The sequence below is a fragment of the Thalassophryne amazonica genome, chromosome 17, assembly GCF_902500255.1.
Source record: "Thalassophryne amazonica chromosome 17, fThaAma1.1, whole genome shotgun sequence".
Lineage (NCBI taxonomy): Eukaryota > Metazoa > Chordata > Actinopteri > Batrachoidiformes > Batrachoididae > Thalassophryne > Thalassophryne amazonica.
Window position 1 is genome coordinate 48369564 of NC_047119.1, and position 21027 is coordinate 48390590.

General features: G+C 41.0%; 1 protein-coding gene across 11 annotated transcripts in view; it reads left to right on the forward strand.

Annotated features, from left to right (window-relative positions):
• Positions 1-21027, forward strand: part of vav2 (vav 2 guanine nucleotide exchange factor) — a 544057-nt gene that overhangs the window by 441379 nt on the left and 81651 nt on the right. For all 11 annotated transcript variants that reach the window (XM_034192797.1, XM_034192803.1, XM_034192800.1 and 8 more), the window contains exon 4: positions 13116-13184. In XM_034192797.1, the coding sequence (XP_034048688.1) occupies positions 13116-13184 (69 nt within the window). The remainder of the gene's footprint in view (positions 1-13115; positions 13185-21027) is intronic.

The following is a 21027-nucleotide window of genomic DNA, read 5'->3' on the forward strand; positions in this document are numbered from 1 at the left end:
GTCTCAGCATCAGCCATAGACAGGATGGGACGAATCTTCGCTATATTTTGCAGGTGGAAGAAAGCAGTCCTCGTAATATCTTCCATGTATATTAAAAATATCATGTTGAAAGAGGTAAATTGAGATGACATGGTGCTCTTACATACAGTACTTAAATTAAATACTGCACACAGCAGCAGCATTCCTTTACCAGTGCCATATTGTCCGCAGTATAATTTGCATTCTTTTATTTATTTATTTTTTACTCATTTGAAAGGTCCTGCGACTTTTACTTCTTTGCGACATATATACTGAAAAATTACACATTCGTTATCAATAATTACAATATTATTATTCCCAGGAATCAAAGCACAAAACAAAATAAACTTTAATAATAAAAGAATAAATGCCAATAATAATCAGTACACTACAACAGTGCACAAAAATCCCAAATTAAAGAGATGATGGTACGGAAATAAGGTGCAATTTATACTCCAGTGCAAATTATTTGAGTTTTTCCTTTAGAAGGGGCATTTTTTCACATGTGTGACTTATACTCCACTGCGACTTATACTCCCTAAAATACAGTATGTATATTCAGTACTATGCAAAAAATTTAGGCATGTGTAATGCATCATAAAAGCATTAAAATGTTTGAAAACCTGATAAATATTCATAAATAAATTAAATGTGTGATTGTGTGATATTCTATTGGCCAGTACACCTGCAAAGAAATAATAATCATCATTATCACTTACTGAGGTGTTGCTTGGTTGGTAGCATAAATTTACATTCATGCTACCTGGCTATACCTGCCCGCTGTGCATAAACTGATGACATCGTAGCGCGCAGCCAAAGAACTGTCCACAGAGGAAAAGATGAAAAGGCGAGAAGTGTGCGTTGGTCCCAATATGGATATTACAGATGATTTTCTTATGGATAGTCCGACAATGAACAGCAGCCAAAGCAGCCAGCTTGATGAGGATGCACTGGCAAATTTGGAGAGCAGCGCCGGACCAGCCAACATGACAAAAGTTAAAGTGAGCCAACTTTTAATGTACGCATTTGCTGGGTGTCATGTGTTTTCAGATGACATTAAATATTGTTAATGTGATTCCACGTGTTGTGTATCTCAGTAAGTGATAATAATGCACATAACATGCAGTTGTCCTCAGTCCATGCCCAGTCGCCCGCAATTACAGATATTCGCCCTCATCTAACTCGAGCGAATATCTGTCATTTTGGGCGACTGGGCAAAAGGTTCCTGGTTCAAACCCCACCCCTGCCGCATTTCTCCCTGTAATGTGGAGTTGCATCAGGAAGGGCATCCGACATAAACTTGTGCCAATTCAACATGCAGATCCACCTCGGATTTTCTGTGGTGACCCTAGTACAAACAAGGGAGCCGCCTTTTATTATTATGGAATAAAAATATAGCTGACATATTCCCTTTTGTTGCAACTGATTTTGTGTTGGTGTGCCAATAAAAAAGGGGTGGGACATCAAATGCTACTTTTATTATAACGCTGGAATGCCTAAAACATTTGCACAGTACTGTTTATATATATATATATATATACTCAACAAAAATATAAACGCAACACTTTTGGTTTTGCTCCCATTTTGTATGAGATGAACTCAAAGATCTAAAACTTTTTCCACATACACAATATCACCATTTCCCTCAAATATTGTTCACAAACCAGTCTAAATCTGTGACAGTGAGCACTTCTCCTTTGCTGAGATAATCCATCCCACCTCACAGGTGTGCCATATCAAGATGCTGATTAGACACCATGATTAGTGCACAGGTGTGCCTTAGACTGTCCACAATAAAAGGCCACTCTGAAAGGTGCAGTTTTGTTTTATTGGGGGGGATACCAGTCAGTATCTGGTGTGACCACCATTTGCCTCATGCAGTGCAACACATCTCCTTCGCATAGAGTTGATCAGGTTGTCAATTGTGGCCTGTGGAATGTTGGTCCACTCCTCTTCAATGGCTGTGCGAAGTTGCTGGATATTGGCAGGAACTGGTACACACTGTCCTATACGCCGGTCCAGAGCATCCCAAACATGCTCAATGGGTGACATGTCCAGTGAGTATGCCGGCCATGCAAGAACTGGGACATTTTCAGCTTCCAAGAATTGTGTACAGATCCTTGCAACATGGGGCCGTGCATTATCCTGCTGCAACATGAGGTGATGTTCTTGGATGTATGGCACAACAATGGGCCTCAGGATCTCGTCACGGTATCTCTGTGCATTCAAAATGCCATCAATAAAATGCACCTGTGTTCTTCGTCCATAACAGATGCCTGCCCATACCATAACCCCACCGCCACCATGGGCCACTCGATCCACAACACTGACATCAGAAAACCGCTCACCCACACGACGCCACACACGCTGTCTGCCATCTGCCCTGAACGGTGTGAACCGGGATTCATCCATGAAGAGAACACCTCTCCAACGTACCAAACGCCAGCGAATGTGAGCATTTGCCCACTCAAGTCGGTTATGACGACGAACTGGAGTCAGGTCGAGACCCCGATGAGGACGACGAGCATGCAGATGAGCTTCCCTGAGACGGTTTCTGACAGTTGTGCAGAAATTCTTTGGTTATGCAAACCGATTGTTTCAGCAGCTGTCCGAGTGGCTGGTCTCAGACGATCTTGGAGGTGAACATGCTGGATGTGGAGGTCCTGGGCTGGTGTGGTTACACGTGGTCTGCGGTTGTGAGGCTGGTTGGATGTACTGCCAAATTCTCTGAAACGCCTTTGGAGACGGCTTATGGTAGAGAAATGAACATTCAATACACGAGCAACAGCTCTGGTTGACATTCCTGCTATCAGCATGCCAATTGCACGCTCCCTCAAATCTTGAGACATCTGTGGCATTGTGTTGTGTGATAAAACTGCACCTTTCAGAGTGGCCTTTTATTGTGGGAAGTCTAAGGCACACCTGTGCACTAATCATGGTGTCTAATCAGCATCTTGATATGGCACACCTGTGAGGTGGGATGGATTATCTCAGCAAAGGAGAAGTGCTCACTATCACAGATTTAGACTGGTTTGTGAACAATATTTGAGGGAAATGGTGATATTGTGTATGTGGAAAAAGTTTTAGATCTTTGAGTTCATCTCATACAAAATGGGAGCAAAAACAATTCCAGCAAAATAGGAGGATATACACATCCAGATATACAGATCCAGCATGATGTCCAGGGTGAAACAAGAACACACCATAGTCAACAGTCAACAGTAAACAAATGCACAAAAGAAACAAAAAAGTATTAAGTATAACTACAACAAGGATTAAAGGATTTATTCATACAGTATTTCAAAAAAGAAAGCAAAATAGTTAAATATAATATAACACTGCTGTCACTGTTTATTTATTGCATGTGTGTGTTGTTGGTTGATCATTTCTTCTTTTTTTTCCGCAATATTTTTATTGGTGTTTTAGCACCATGAAATGCAGCATTTTACATTCACATAACATATATAACAAAACATCAGATTGCTGCATTTATGACATAAAGGTATAAAACAATCAAACAAGCAAAAAAAAAAACAAAACAAAAATGCTTCTTTTTTAAAGAAATGGTAATCTGCACAACTTGAACTATGCAAGTGCATTACATAAAGATAAAAAAAGACAATTTTACGTTTTGGGAACCGCATTGTCCGCTCTTTAATCATTAATTTGGTCATCAGTTAAATCTAAATCCTTAACATAATTAATAAAAGGTATCCATATGTTCTCAAAAGTCTGTGATTTACCCTTTAATATGTAAGTTATCCTTTCCAGTTTAAGGTTTAGTAAGATCTGCCTCATCCATTGAACGGTACTTGGTCTATTATTGTTTTTCCATAACATTGCAATACATTTTTTAGCATATAGGAAGCTCAGGTTTGTGAATGCGCTGGCATTCGTACTGTAATTCTGTGTTTCAGGATATATGCCAAACAGAAAAACACATTGGACCAAGTACAGTTTGTTTTGAAATTATCTTCTCAATTAGAATTCTTACTTCTTCCCAAAACATTTTTATTTTCCTACATTCCCAAAGACAGTCTTTCCAAGTATTCAACTTATACCTTCTGATGAGCTAGACACCAGTAAGTTGTAAAATTCTGATGTGATACCTCTTTTCAGACTGTCTATCATCATTTCTTCAAGAGGTGTGTGTATGGGTCTGCTAAGAGAACTATTTCCGTTTACTGTAACAAAGTTTCTAAGTTGGAGGTACTTGAAGAAATGTTTTTTATTGAGATTATATTTAGTCCTCAGCTCATCAAAAGACATCATAATATCTGAGTTTGTCAAATATAGATCTTGGATCATTTTAAGTCCCTTAGAATTACATAATTTAAATGTTGCATCTGCTCTTCCTGGAACAAAAAACTGATTGCCCCATACTGGACTATATTGTGATAGTGAGCATGGTTCTTTCAAGTATTTTTCCACATCATACCATATTTTTATCATGTGTTTTACAATTGGATTTTTAGTTTGTTTCTGTAGTTTTTTTTGCAGTGTCTGAGTATATGTATAAGGGAAGAGGCCATTTTAAACCGTGAGATTCCATTTCAGTCCAATGAGGGAGATCATTTTTTGAGAAATAGAACATGGATCTCACGGATCTCAGCTGCACGGCCCAGTAGTACCACATAATCTTCAGGTCGGAATTTAACAAACTTGTAGGTCTCATGTTCTCACATTTGTTAGAAGGTTTTCCTGGCTTTGGTAGTAAAGTAATTAAAGCACTATTCATAGAAGGTGGGAGATTTTCCTTTTGAAATGCTTCTAAAAACATTTCCAAAAGTGGTGTTAACAGTTTATTCTTGAATTTTTTTATAGATCAATTGGAAGGCCATCTGGTCCCGCTCTTTTCCCTGATTTCATATTATCAATATCTTGTCCAATTTCGTCTTTTGTAATTTCTAGCTCCAGATCTTCTTTGTGTTCATTTGGAATGCATGGTATAGGTAATTTGTCGGGAAACTTGTTGAGGTTTTGTAAGTCCATTTTCATTTTTGTATCATATAATTCGCTGAAAGCATCATTAATTTTTGTAGGATCCACAACAACATGACCATTAGATATAATTGTTGTGATTGATGTTTTAGTTTCTAATTGTTTAATTTGCCATGCTAATAGTTTGCCCGATTTATCACCTTGTTCATAGAAAGATTGTTTTAGCCTTAAGAGACTAGAAGCCGCTCTAAAGGCTGATAGTTTCTCATATTCAGGTCTCATAATTAACAAATCACTTTCCATTTTTGGGTTACTTCCCTCATAAACCTTTTCCTGAAGGGTTTTTATTTTTTTTCCAATTGAACCCTCTCCTCACGTGCCTTTTTTGATTTTGATTTTAAAGCTTTCTAAGGAAAGCTTTAAAAGCTTCCCACTTTATACATGCAGATGTTTGTGTAGTATTAATCTAAAAAAAAAACTCATCAATCTGTTTTCCTATATATTTTACAAATTCCTCATCTTTTAACCATTTATGCTGAAAGTGCCATCTAGGTGGATCTTTCATCAGTGTTTTTATCCACATACACTAAACAACATGGTGCGTGATCAGAAATCACAATGTTATCATAAAAACAGTTATTAATTTTGGACCGTAAGTCTGAGGAAATTAAAAAGTAATCGATTCGGGAGTATGTCTGGAATACACGTGAGTAGTAAGAAAAGGATCTTTCTTGTGGTTTTAATTCTCTCCATATATCCTGTAAACTTAAATCTTTCATGATGGTCGATCATTTCTGATCGTTTTTATCTTTTATTTTTACTTGTATGCACCACTGAGTCGAGTTAGCACATAAATTTTGTTGAATAGGACTTTCTTAAGCATATTCTTCTGTAAACCAAATTAATACCCCACTGTTAGGTGGAACTAATCGCATAAGCTTTACCAAAATAAATTAATAAAGACAGTATGTCAGCTTATTTCAGTGTGACGCCAGCAATTAGCCCGCGTGTAATTAACACAGCATGTCAGCCACCAGGTTAATGATGGCTATGGTAGCTGGTCAAAGGTCAGCTTGTCACCTTCAGGCGGGCGAACGCGAACATGAAAACACTCCAGTCAGCTCAGCACGTGATTAATTTACATCGTTAATTGTTCCGCGTTTAAGTGGCGTGACTGCTCTCACTTCATTAAAGCTGCTATTTTCAGGAGCTAATTACAAGTAATCAGAAAATTATATTAAAATAATAACAACACAAAAGCTGCCTCATTTAAACCGCTGTTACGTTCTTCTTCGTTGGTGTTTTCTCCAGAGCGTCATAACACAGCAACATCTGATGGCCCCCTTCAATGAAGTGTGCATTATATTATAAGTTATTAATGGAGTCCCACTTGGCAAAATTTAATTACACAGTAGTTTGCGGAGCTGCACAGTCGTATCCATCACCCCAGTGTTGTTTTGCGGAGCCAAGCAGTGCCCAGTGTTGCAGTTTTAATTTCTCTTCAGTCGTACAATGAGGTGTGATTGGAGTGTGCTGATAATCTTATCAGGAACGTCTCTGGGTTATTTGATTCTGCTATGTTGTGTTTTTGTTACTCCGAAGTTGTTCGAGGCTTCAAACTCTGTAGTAAACCAAGAGTGGATGAAAATATGCCAGGTTTTTAATGCATCAGTAAAAAAAATACTGTGGAAAGAAGCAGATCTGGCAACTTTTATGTGAGCTCAGAGCATTGAGAAGACCACAATAGAAAATGGAGACGTGGACGATGCTACAAGAGTAGTCTAGAGAGGTTTCTCAGGGCGATTCGACATCTTTGTTCTTTTTGCTGTGACTCTGGTGGGTCTCTGTTGGAATCTATTGTAACAGCTGTCAGTCTGAGCTGAATGCAGCTGCCGTCCTCCACAAAAGGCCACGATCCAGGCTTTCAGGCCTAGAGCGAACGAACATCCGATACTGGAGATGGATTTCTTGGCTGGAATGGCATGCTGATGCAGTGAGAGGAACGTGACTTATTGAGGCCTCATTATAGGACAGTTTTAGTGAACAGACTCCGGATCAATGGGCTCCAACAGAACATCAATGGACACGCCTGTGGCAGTGTAACCAGAGTGAGGAAGTGTCGGATCATTTCAAAGCTCAATGGATGTCGTGTACCTGAATCATAGGAGAGCAGAGGGGATTGGAACCTCAAACCTTAGGAAGTGCGAGTGTAAAAACTACAAAACTCTATTAGAGAGTCTACTTGACGGATGCAGTATTTTGGTCTCTGTTTTTGGAAAGGGAGTGAGCGAAAGAGGGGAGGTGTTTTATTTGTAGAACAATTTTTCTAAAGTGAATTTTGAGGCATTTAGAAAAATGTTTGCCTATGAGGAAGAATAAGTAAATAACTTTGATGATGTGACATAGTGCACATATATGAGAGCTTCAGTCAATTATTAATATAGTATTAAATTGACCAAGAGCTATTTTGATAATTGAGTACTTGTTTTGAGACTTTTTTAAATTTAAATGATTTGTTATCAGCCTCTTCTGAATGTTCGTTAATATTTATGGTGTATGTTACAAAGTGTTTTACTCTTTGAACTGTGGACAAAACATTTGAAGGCGTCATCTTGGACCCTAGATAACACTGATGAAGTTTTTTATTTATTAATTTTTTTTATATTTTATGGAACGAACAACTAATCAGGAAGATAATTAATCGACTAGTCAATGAAATAATCATTAGTTGCTAGCCTAGTAGATACAGTTTAAGCCCTGCCAAGAAACAAGTTGTGGGATTGTGTGAGGAAGTCCATAGTGGCAGAGAAGTGTGTGAGAGTGGTGCAAGATATGGATAAGGACAGTGTGACAGCACAGTAGGAATGACAAACCTGTTCAAGGTGGAGGTAGGATTACATCAAGGCACGATTACATTTCTTGTTTGCAGTGGTGATGCATAGGTTGACTGATAAGATCAGACAGGAGTCTTTATGAACGATTATGTTTGTGGATGGCTTGTGATCTGTAGGGAGCAGGTTGAGATGAGTCTGGAGAGGTGGAAATATGCTCTGGAGAGAAGGGGCATGAAAGCCGATCAGAGGGAGGACAGAAGAGTAGCGAATTTGTAAGGAGTACAGATGAAGAAAGGACTCCATGCAGGGCGGGATGGGTAGAAAAGAGTGGCAGGAGTGTTTTGCTATTGAAAGGTATCTACGAAAGGGAAAGTGTTATATGACTTCAAGGTGGTGGCACAAACAAAACGACAGGACGCAGAGGCTGGAGTTAGCAGAGCTGAAGGTGCTGAAATACAGAGGAGGGATTGAGGGTGTGTCAGGAGAAGGATGATTAGGATGGCGCAGGGCCAAAGATTAGGTTTATGACAGTGGTGGGCACTGTTCAGCTAATCCGATAACCGATAATTATTGAAGCTAATGTTTTTGTTAGCAGATTAGCTTTTCAGATAAGTTTTAAAACCATCATCGGACCAATTATCTTCCGATAAGTTTAGTTCAGATAACTTTTAGACCGCTAACATGTTGTTTTTTTTTTTACATAGCTAGTAATGTTGGAAAACATTTATAATCCCTTTTGCTCCTGTCTGCTATGTATTTTGCAGCAGTGAGGTAGCTAAGAGGAGCTGAGCTCAACTCTGCCCCGAGCAGAAAGGGCCTGGCTGCAAAACTGCCACAAAAAAAAAAAAAAAATCATTATTCCTTAACCCCATATAGTGGTCCAGCCATGAGGCAGAGCTCTTGAAATGAGAAGCAGGTTTGACTTATGGTTTTGATTTATAAATCAAATTATTCCAGATAGCATAACTACATTAATGTAAATTCAAATGTACAAAGTGGATATATAACACATATCTGTTCATTTTAAAATAATGCACTCATTCTGAAGATTTGGGCATTAACACACAGGTGCCCAAAGAGATTATGGGTAAACTTAGCCTCCGCTCATACTGATTGGTTGACTAATTCATTCTATGTAAAACCACACAAGTGAATCAATGTAATGTGTGTGGTGTTTACAAATAAATGTGCTTTTGTAAAATATGTAATTTTTTTTTCATTTGTGTTTAAAAAAAAAAAAAAAAAAAAAAAAAAAAAAAAAAAAAAAAAGCATTTGCAAAGCCAAAAAGTCTGATAAATTGTGATTCAGGCCATGTGATATAACTGGCGTCAAAATGCATAGAACACTGCCATCTACTGGTGACCGATTATATCACAGTGTTGTCGACCACAAGATTTAAAATTATTGTAGGTTTCCAAAACCTGAGAGACCACACACGTGGAGATAAAAAATATAGATCTGACAGGTTTGGTTGTACAGTGTGTGTGTGCAGCCACACAGTAAAAACAACAAAAACAACACACAAACAGATTTCACACATGAACATTCCCAGGTCAGACACCTTGCTTTCTGATTGGCTGCACGTCACATTTAGCTGCTCACGTCCTTCCAAGCAGATCAGAGCACTCTTAACACACCACGCACGGCATGAATATCTGATAAGATTACATTTAGTGTTATCACGGTTGTCGGGATGTCCTTAAGATTGTCAGAAGGGGAAGATCGGGTCCAATATTGGCGTAATTGTCTTGCCATGTAAACCAGGCTTAACAGATCTGTTATGACGCCTCACAGAGTGACTGATTTATCCGTTGTGACACTGCACGGAGCCGCTAACCAATCGGATATTATGACGCCTCACGGAGCGACTGATTGATCCGTTGTGACGCCACACGGATCCACTAACCGATCGGATGTTATGACGCCTCACGGAGTGACTGATTGATCCGTTGTGACGCCGCACGGAGCTGCTAACCGATCGGATGTTATGACGCCTCACGGAGCGACTGATTGATCCATTATGACACCGCACGGAGCCGCTAACCGATCAGATGTTATGACGCCTCATGGAGCAACTGATTGATCCATTGTGACACTGCACGGAGCCGCTAACCGATTGGATGTTATGACACCGCACGGAGCCTCTGATCGATCGGATGTTATGACACCTCTCAGAGCAGCTAACCGATCGGATGTTACGACACCTTAAGGAGTGACTGATTGATTCGTTGTTATGACACCGCACGGAGCGACTGATTGATTTGCTGTTATGACACCGCATGGAGTGACTGATTGATTCATTGTTATGATGCCGCATGGAGCGACTGATTGATTTATTGATTCATTGTTATGACATCGCATGGAGCGACTAACCGATCGGATGTTATGACTCCGCACGGAACGACTGGATGATGCGTTGTTATGACAATGCACCGCAATGTTCAACGACCAAAATACCAACATTCTGGGCGCAGCGAACATGTTTTCACTATTATTTGATTTCTCTGTGTGACTGACATTGTTATTCAAGCATTCAAAAGGCTATTCCTGTTGCCACATAACTCCAACCACACACAAGAAAGGTTTTTGACAGTTCTTGTTATTGAAAGAAACCTTGTCTCCCTAACCGGATAGAGAGTTGTGATGTCATCACGCGTGGTGCTAGGTGCTGTCTAGTAGGATCTTGAAAATTTCTTTCTTTTTCTTTTTTTTTTTTTTTTACAAAAAAATAAATATTTTGTAAAAGCACATTTATTTGTAAACACCAACACGTTACATTGATTCACTTGTGTTGCTTTTTAGATAGAATGAATGAATCAACCAATCAGTATGAGCAGAGGCTAAGTTTACCCATAATCCCTTTGGGCATCTGTGTGTTAATGTTCAGAATTATTGCATTATTTTAAAATTAACAGATATGTGTTATATATCACTTTGTACATTTTAAGAGGTACATTAATGTACGAGGTCTATTAGAAAAGTATCCGACCTTATTATTTTTTTCAAAAACCATATGGATTTGAATCACATGTGATTGCGTCAGACAAGCTTGAACCCTCGTGCGCATGCGTGAGTTTTTCCATGCCTGTCGGTTGCATCATTTGCCTGTGAGCAGGCTTTGAGTGAGGAGTGGTCCAGCCCCTCATCGGATTTTCATTGTCAGGAAATGGCGGAATGATGTGGGCTTTTTTTTCCAACAGAATTTTCTCAGAAACTGTTAGAGACTGGCAGCTGGAAACCAATAGAAAAATTTATCTGGCTTTCGGTGAAAATGTTACGGGCTTGACAGTGTTACTGTCGCTTTAAGGACGGCCCCCAGCGGCTGTGGGGCGACAGGCTGAGCGACCATTTCATTTCTAAACGGATGGCTGTCTGGATCGGTGACCATCGTGTGCCATTTCTCTGGTTATCACAAGAGCTGGACATCAACGATTTTCCGGCAGATTTCACTTTTAACAAGAGATTTTGTCATGAAAAGCCGAGCGGAGGCTTTGCGCGTCACGATGGATTCGCTCCTGGAGTGAGACAAAACCACCTCCGTTTTGGTCTCACAGGACGGCTTTGAGGTGGCGTTCAGACAGCTGTCGGTGGTTTTTCCATTGAGTGATTATCCGAGAAATCGTGGATGTGACTGGACATGCCAGAACATGTCCCGTGAGGCTTCATCACAGCGTTGCTGTGCACCATGCAGCACCGCCGCGACGCGCAGAGCCTCCGCACGTCTGTCTCAATGTGCCGAAAAAGTGCTGATGTCCACATCTTTTCACAATTCCTGTGCTAGTCAGACGACGTCCTGGATAAAACACAGCGTCCAGTTTGGAAATGAATGGCACATTCCACTGTTACAGGAGTTTTTGTCATGGAAAGAGGAGCGGAGGCTTCGCGCGTCGCGGCGGTGCCGCATGGCACACAGCAACGCCGTGATGAAGCCTCACGGGACATGTTCTGGCATGTCCAGGCACATCCACAATTTCTCGGATAAGCTGTCTGAACGCCACCTCAAAGCCGTCCTGTGAGACCAAAACGGAGGTGGTTTTGTCTCGCTCCAGGAGCGAATCCATCGTGACACGCAAAGCCTCCGCTTCAGGGGGAGGCGAAGCCTCCGCCACCGACGAGGGGCTGGACCACTCCTCACTCAAAGCCTGCTCACAGGCGAATGACGCAACCGACAGGCGTGGAAAAACTCACGCATGCACACGAGGGTTCAAGCTTGTCTGACGCGATCACATGTGATTCAAATCCATATGGTTTTTGAAAAAATAATAAGGTCCGATACTTTTCTAATAGACCTCGTAGTTATTCTATTCAGATTAATTTGATTTATAAATCAAAACCATAAGTCAAACTTGCTTTCCATTTCAAGACCTCCATCTCATGGCTGGACCACTGTATCCTGTCAAGGTAAATGACAGCTTGTTAGTAGCTGAGAGTGTATGGGAGACAAAATTGAAAGTTATCGGTTAGCTGTAACTTCCGTTAAGTTTTTAGGCAGTTTATCGGTTTAGCATTATAAAAGATAACTTTTCAGTTAGCTGATTACCAGTTATCGAAGCTAACTTTTTGGTTAGCTGTGCCCACCACTGGTTTATGGATGTGGTTGTTGACGACATGTAGGTGGTTGGTGTCGCAGAAGACACAGATCACAAGGTGTAATGTAGACAAATGGTCAGATTTGCAAACAGCATGAAGCTAATATGCTGTAATTTGTAGCAGTCAGCTCTTGGAAACCCTTGAAACATGGTTGACCAATCAAGAACTGGTCATGCAGTGAAGAATGTTTGCAAACGTAGAATATGGCTATAACCCTGTCATGAAGCAATGAAATTAGTCGTCTGATTTTATCGTTTCCTATGTTCCAGGAGGATTGTGTGTTTGTTGATTCTCAGTGGGTGGATGACAGTTTCCAGGATGCTGTTTAAATGTGATGATTATGATAATGATCCTGTGATGAGTTTGTCTCCAGTGATCAGAGAGTCCTTCACAAAAAACCCCCCTTAAAGGATTTGCGGCACCACACATCATCCATCTGTTAAAAGTCTGGTTGTTCCTGGAGTTCCTGAAAAGTTGTCCCATGAAAGATGCTGTTGCCATCTGTCAGCAGCGGTGCATTGATGTGTTTTGACAGCGTTGTTGTGACTGATGGCCTCCTTGGTTGGATTCATGTTGCTGCTGTGTGATGTTGATGGAGCTGAGAGTGACGGCGGGAGAGGCAGAACGCAGGCCTCCTGCTACTGATTCTTCGACCTGGAACAGTGCGGCATTCGGCATGACAAAGTGCTTTGTGTCTTGTTTCACTGTGTGTGTGTTTGTGTTTTTGCCAGGCCCTTTCCATCAGAGGACACGGCTCTGAATGAGGACGATGTTTACCGGAGCTTGGAGGAGCTAGCAGAGTAAGTACACACCTCACCCACTGTGACACAAACACAGTGTGAAGCCAAACATTCTCACCTGAAAAATGACTTTAAAAGACAACAGAACACTTCCAGCTTCATAACTATCAACGATTCATCACAGGTGATGATCTTTAGTGTGTTTTCGTTCATTTAAGTCAGCTTTGGTGGTTTGGATCTTTTGGTTTGGTACACGTTTTACTAAATTATGAATAACTTTTTAATGATATAAGATAGATACTTACTTTGTTAACTGCGCTGACTTTCGGCCAGCCATCCTCCATCTTTGTACTCATAGAAGCTGTGTGATGACGTGTGCAATGTGAGTGTCCAATCGGAATTGGTTCACCGTCACATGGTTTTCCAAAATCCAATCGTAGGGCAGATTTACCTCACGTGGATAACTCTGTAGCTTTCTCTGCGTAAAGCACTGTTTACCATATCAATGGAGCGAGGGGGAGGGCCGCTCCTCACACTGTAAGGAGCCAAAGTGGGCCAAAGTGTGAATGAAAGCTGCTTTAGCAGCAGCACAGAACAGTCCAAAACACAGTAGAAGTAGATGTTTGTGATGTAACCTTTGTGTAATAGCAGACAGAAATTGCTTTGAGATGAAGAGAAAAAAATGCATAGATCATTTTGTATATATTGTTCAAAATGTGCATTTGTTTTTATTGTTTGAACCTTTTTGTTGTACGGTCTTTCACACAAGACCTCAAATTACCTTTATAAAGTGTCAAAACAATTGTTTATTATAGTTTGCTGTGTGTTTTGAATAAATGTGTGGAAAATTATTTTCCGCTTTACTTTTTCCTTTCTTATTTCTGAGTGTAAACCTTTATTACACTTATAAAACACAACGAAAGCATATATATTATGAAAGCACAGGTTGTCCTGGAAAAAAGAGACATAAAACTTGATTGTGGGATGCAGGGTGAGCTGTTAACAGCAATAATAAAACATTTATGCCAGGCGAGTGAACTGTCCAAAAAATGCCCTTGGACCACAGAATGTCAGCTAACAACTTTAAAGCCAGTGTTGCCAAGTTTCACAAGCAAAACAAGCACCAATTTTTCAAAAATTGACGAATTAAAACTCCAACCTCTTAAAATTCATCAAATTTATTAGATTATAAATGTTTCCATTTTTATACGTGTGCCATGAATTATATGCTACTGTTAACAACCAGGCAGCACCGTGGTGTGCTTGTCTGACGTATGTGGTTTGAGGCCATTGGTGCTTCATTCCTCTTCCATGTCATGCGGTCCAAAAAATAGAAAAAGTGAATAAATGTCAAAGCCACTATCAAGGATGAAACAAGGGGGATCCCGTAACTAATCCCCAGGGACAAATCAGATAGATAGAGGGGGTGGCTGACATGAAGAAATCTTACAGATGGCTCACAAACGTTGGGTTGAATGGCAGTGCACAGGTTCTGCTCATGGCAGCACGATCACAAGCCCTGAGCACCAGGGCTATCGAGGCAAGGGTCTGTCACAGCAGACAGGACTCATGCTGTCTAACCAACCATGCATAGTGGCAGTTGTTGAGGTGCAAAAGAGGGCAGGTGTGGTAGATGTGGCAATTCCAAGTGACAGCAACTCCAAAAAGAAAGAGCATGAAACATTCGAGATGTACCAGCACAGGAAAACATGGAAGGTATAGGCCACAGTGACCCTCATGGTACTAGAAGCTCTCAGGGCTGTGAACCACAAAGTGGGAAAATAACTCCAGTAGATTCCAGGTGCAACATCTGAAGTCTCTATTCAGAAGAGTGCAGTCCCAGAAACAGCTGTTTCCCCGAGTGACCCTAAAATGTCCAAGCCTCTTGTAGAGAACCCAAGCTTGAAGGAGATACACACCACCACCCCAGAAAGTCTGTGTGTGTGGGGGGGGGATTTCAGTGCACAAATGATAAATGAGCTGTGATATCCTAACACTGATATATTGTGTCAATTTGAACCACAGCGGTTGAACTTCAGTGTACTAAACCCTCCAGAAAGACTAATTTGCTCATTATTTTTCTCATTACACTTTTTCTCATTGATTGTTTTTTTTTACGTTATTGAGAAATAATTGCAAAACTTGCCCACCACATGAAAATCCAGACATCTTGAGATGTTTCAGCGTAAGCTGCCACTTCTTCTAATTTTCTCTAAGTGCATAATTACATAAGCGATCAGCCGACTGTCACTCTGCCCGTTGCCATAGTGACGCCATCTCTGCACTGACGTCCGGTGTCTTTGGCTGCCTGCCTAGGTAGGTGGGTTAGGCGGGTGTGAAAGGAAGGCTCGGGGCCTCCTTGGATTTGGCAGCAGCTGCAGTGGTGACAGCAGATTAATGAAGAATAATTAGCCGGTGCTCTCAGATAGGTGTCGTTCATCACAGACAGACGGCAGGAGAAAGAAAGCAGAACTGCTCGGAGATGCTAACTGAAACTGTGATTGATGGCGAATGTACTCCTGCTACAGTAGAGGAGAGCGCTAGCCAACCACCAATACTGGATTATAGAGGGCATCTTAACCCAGCATGCAGCCCCAAAATCTGGATCACAGGGTCTGAAAACTGAAGTTATCTGGGCCAAAATCCAAACCAGAGTTGGGGCAGGCTCAAATCTGAGTATCGTTTATGTCTGATTGGATGTTGTGCCAAAATGTTTTAATCCCCTTGATGCTACATCAACATCAGATGTCAGCATACAGAATTAAACATTAAGTAAATGTGGAAACAGTTATGGTAGTCAATTAACTACTCAGTCGACTGAAAAATAATGTATAATCTCTGATAAAAAAATTAACAAAAATAATCAGGATGCAGATCCATAGCAGACGTCAGGCTGTATGATTTGTCAGAATTGTGGGAAATAATTACAATACGGCTTAGAGACTGTGGCACTAACGAAAAGACAGGAGGCAGAGCTGAAGATGCTGTGATTGTCTTTGGGAGTGACGAGGATGGACAGGATTAGGAATGAACATATCAGAGGGACAGCTCAGGTGGGACAGTTTGGAGACTAAGTCAGAGAGGTGAGATTGAGATGGTTTGGACATGTGCAGAGGAAGGAACCAGCGTATATAGGGAGAACGATGCTGAGGATGGAGCCACCAGGCAGGACAAGAACAGGGAGGCCAAAGAGGAGGTTTATGGATGTTGTAAGGGAGGACATGCAGGTGGTTGGTGTGACAGAGGAAGACACAGAGGACAGGCTGAGATGGAAATGATTGTACGGTCTGTATGGGAAAATATCAGACCATTGAGGTTTGATATTCCCATACACACCGACCAAGCGAGGTTAATAATGTGTTTATTATATAGCTGTTCGGAGCTGTTTTCATCTTGTTGGTCTTCATTTTGCATGTCCACTTCGAGTTCCTTTGCTGTTAATTCCTCCAATCCAAACTCGTCTGTGTAATAAAATTTGCTCAGAGAATGGTCTTCTTTGTCGCTCATCATTTCTTTGTTTGCTTTTTGTTTTGTTTTATTTCACACAGTGAAAATCATAAACAAAGTCGCAAATCTGATACGTGATCCGGACCAACTGTCTTGGTAACGGTCTGATATTTTCCCATATCAGACCGTTACCAAATCATCCAATCGGGGCATGCGTACTGTCGTAGCCATATAAAATAAACTAATTTAATGTGTTGTGTGGGCCGCTGAAGAGGAGGTACTGCTGGCCCACCACCACAAGAGGGCGCCCTGCCTGGAGTGCGGGCTCCAGGCACCAGAGGGCGCTGCCTCCTTACGGGAGCAGCCAGGGTGACAGCTGTCACCCATCACTGGACACAGCTGTTCCACTCAGCACGGAGGTATATCAGCAGGACGGTGTCTCCACCTCAGTGCCGAGATATCGCCTTGAGATCGAGGTAACCTTCTCTGCAAGCATATACTGTATAATCTGATAAAACTTGTTAAACCTTTCCAGGACAGCTGACTACCGAAAGCCTATTGCTTGGATAAGTACTCACCTTCCTGCTTTATTGTGACAAGAGGTGGAGGCGGCTTCTCCCCTCTCCGTTTACTGGGTGCTGTCGCATCCACACCTGTGTGTTTGTGCTCTCTCCCGCCAGCAGTACCGGATCCGACGAGCGGAGGCAGTGGCCACCTGGGAATTCGGGACTTGGCGGTTCCAGTACTTCTGGGGTTCGGTGGCAGAGGAGATCTGGGTGGTTCCGGTTCGACTAGGACAGACGTCTCCTACCTTCGAGCCTGCCCACACGACACCAGCAGATTTCGGCTTAAACCCCAAATTATTGATTGTTGTATTGGTTGTGCTCGTTTCACAACAGTAAACTTTGTTATTCACCTTTCTCCATTGTCCGTTCATTGCGCCCCCTGTTGTGGGTCCGTGTACCTACACTTTCATAACATAATGATTTTCATTATTTTCATTATCAAGGTTTTAAAAGTCATTTTAAGCAGTTCTACACCATGTACTCAATTAGTTAAGAATTTAAAATCAATTCAAACTTTTTTTTATGGGTCTTTTTTTTTTTCTTTCTTTAGATAATGGGATTAAAATGTTTTAACATAACATAATGTTATTAAAAACTATTGAATATTTATTTATGTATTTTATTATGTCTTTTGCTTTTGAAGACACAGTGATGGGCTTTTTTATTATTATATTCACACTTTTTTAACAAAATGGTTATGCTCTACCATCTGTTATGGTATATCCAGTCAGCTGTGTAAAAAGTAGGAAATCTAAATGTAAAGTTAAAAGTAGCAATATTCCAGTGTCAAATATCACTAAAGAGCTGACCTGAGTAGTGTGATGGAGTTAATTGTAACTAAAATAATTGGTTGAATCCATGTTACATTTTATGAGATGATTTTGTGTTTACTGTAGTGCAGCAAATTCTATGAGGAAAACTCCATGTTTTGTGACTGATATATACCTGTATTGTGAATTTTGCGGTATAAATGTGAATAAAATATAAGTACTCAGCGAACAAGTACTTTTAACTTGTACATCCTGCAGTGTATTGCTGTTATTGTTTCATACAGACTTCCTATTCTCTTTTTCACTGTGCAGTCGTTATATGATCACTAACGGAGAAATTACTTGTGAAAAAAGTAGCAGTTAGTAAAACTTATAATTAACTGGCATGAGATGTACTGGCATTGAAAAGCATTGGTATCCATAGCAACAAGTGTCACTGTGAGCAACTCTGTTTGCAGTGTTCATCACAGTGAGATGTTAATGATCTCTCTATACTGTATTATTTCTGGGCCTAATGAGAATGCCTTTAAATTGCCTCGTGCACCGAGGCGTTGCCGTAACCGTGGCACCAGCCCTGGGCTTGCCCGTTTCCTGATGCGGTCACCGCTGTCCTTGCATGAAACATTTTGTGTGACCTGCAGGTGCAGAGGTTCTTATTGAATTAATCATGACACGCTGCCACATGGCTGCTCTTGACCTTTTCACAGACAACATGTCTGCATTTAATTTTCATCAGTGGGCTGACAGGTAATTGATTTATCAGCAGGACCTGCAGCTAATACACTTAGCAGACACTAGCCATAACCCTGCACTCAGCTATTAATTAGTTTGAATAATGATGAATTGATAAATGACTTTCAAAATGAAAATTGTTAAAGTGATACCATTGTTTAAATCCTGTGACAAACATGTCTTTTCCAATTATAGGCCAATCTCATTCTTACCTCAATTTTCAAAAATTTTGTAAAAGGTATTTGTAAAGAGGTTAAATGATATCATTACTATACATTATATACTTAGTGAGCAGCAATACAGTTTTAGAAAGAATTGCGCTACTTCACTGGCTATAATTGATTTTGTTGAACAAATTACTAATGCAGTTGAAAACAACCAATATACTGTAGGTTTGTTTTTTTTTTTTTTTTTTATTTCCAGAAAGCATTTGATGCTATAGATCGTACTTTGCTATTGGAAAAATTACAGAACTTTGGTATCAGGGGATTGGCACGTGATTGGAAAGCACCAACTTACTAGGGTTGGGTATCGAGAACCGGTTCTTTTCGAGTATCGTTAAGAAATGATTCAATCCACCGATATCAATAACGATTCCCTTATCGGCCCTTTGGAGCAGCCGTTGTTTTTGAGGGTGTTTGTCGGGAAAATGATCATTCCTCTACGTTGATTACAGACCCTGCAGTGGCTCTGTATTCAACCGTTTGTGCAGTGCGCAGTGGTGGGCACAGTTCTGATAATCCGATAATTATCGAAGATAATGTTTTCATTATCGGATTATCTTTTTAGATAACTTAAAAAACCATTATCGGACTAATTATCTTGCGATAAATTTTTGTCCAATAATTTTTAGACCGATAACGTGGTAGATAAAGCTGAACAGCTACAAATATTTATAAAACTTAAAATCACCTGAGCACCTACCTGTTAAATGTTTCGTAGCTGATGTGTAGTTCTACCCTCTGCAAAACAGAGAAGAGCTGCTTTAAGAAGAAATTGCTCTATCCTCTGCAGGCAAAGTAGAAATGGCGCCACAGAGAAACACTTCCGTTGGAAGTCTTACGGGACAAGTTTAAACATGCCCAGCTGTTAAACAATTTCTCGGATACTCACTCGACTGAAAACCATCGAAAGCCGCCTGAATTTTACGAATGGTTATCAACACGGAGGTGTTTCTCTTTGACGGCGGGCCATGAGCGGCTGGGTGCCGACGCGCGAATCCGTCCACACGTCTTTCATTACAAAATCTCCTTTAACAGTGGAATGTCCGGTTAAACTGCTGATCCCGACCTCTTCTGAAACTTCTCTGTTCTCTCACGACGTCCTGCATCAACAGAGGCTTAAATTTGGAAGTTTTCAGCTCGAAACAGGCTGATGACGGCGGCTCGGAGCGTGGCGCGCCGTCCGGCTCCGTGGGTTGTCCTTAAAGCGACAGTAACACTCCATAATCTCTCATCAGCCCTTAAAATTTTCACCGAAAACCAGCTGAATTTCTCGAATGGTGTCCACTCAGCTCTACCTCACAGTTTCTGAAAAAATTTTGATAAAGCAAAGCGCCAGTCTCTCAGCAAGTTTTCAGACAAAGGAATTCCGACAGGAGGGGTGGACCAGTGCTCACTCAAAGCCTGCCCACAGGCGAATGATGCAACCGACAGGCGTGAAAAAACTCACACATGCGCACAAGGGTTCAATTTTATTTATATAGCGCCAAATCACAACAAACAGTTGCCCCAAGGTGCTTTATATTGTAAGGCAAGGCCATACAATAATTACGTAAAAACCCCAACGGTCAAAACGACCCCCTGTGAGCAAGCACTTGGCGACAGTGGGAAGGAAAAACTCCCTTTTAACAGGAAGAAACCTCCAGCAGAACCAGGCTCAGGGAGGGGCAGTCTTCTGCTGGGACTGGTTGGGGCTGAGGGAGAGAACCAGGAAGAAGACATGCTGTGGAGGGGAGCAGAGATCAATCACTAATGATTAAATGCAGAGTGGTGCATACAGAGCAAAAAGAGAAAGAAACACTCAGTGCATCATGGGAACCCCCCAGCAGTCTAAGTCTATAGCAGCATAACTAAGGGATGGTTCAGGGTCACCTGATCCAGCCCTAACTGTAAGCTTTAGCAAAAAGGAAAGTTTTAAGCCTAATCTTAAAAGTAGAGAGGGTGTCTGTCGGTTTCTTTTCTAATAGACCTCGTAGATACTCTTACGTTGTACCTCATAATGAAGGATATTCGTTTATATGGAGATCTAACACTGATTTTTACTGGAATGTTTGGGTTTAGTTCCCACCAGAAGGAGGTGATCAATGACTTATTTAAATTTTTTATGTGGTTCATCTTTGAAGTGAGAAAAACAAAGTGTCTCCTTGAGGAAGAAAAAGCCAAACGA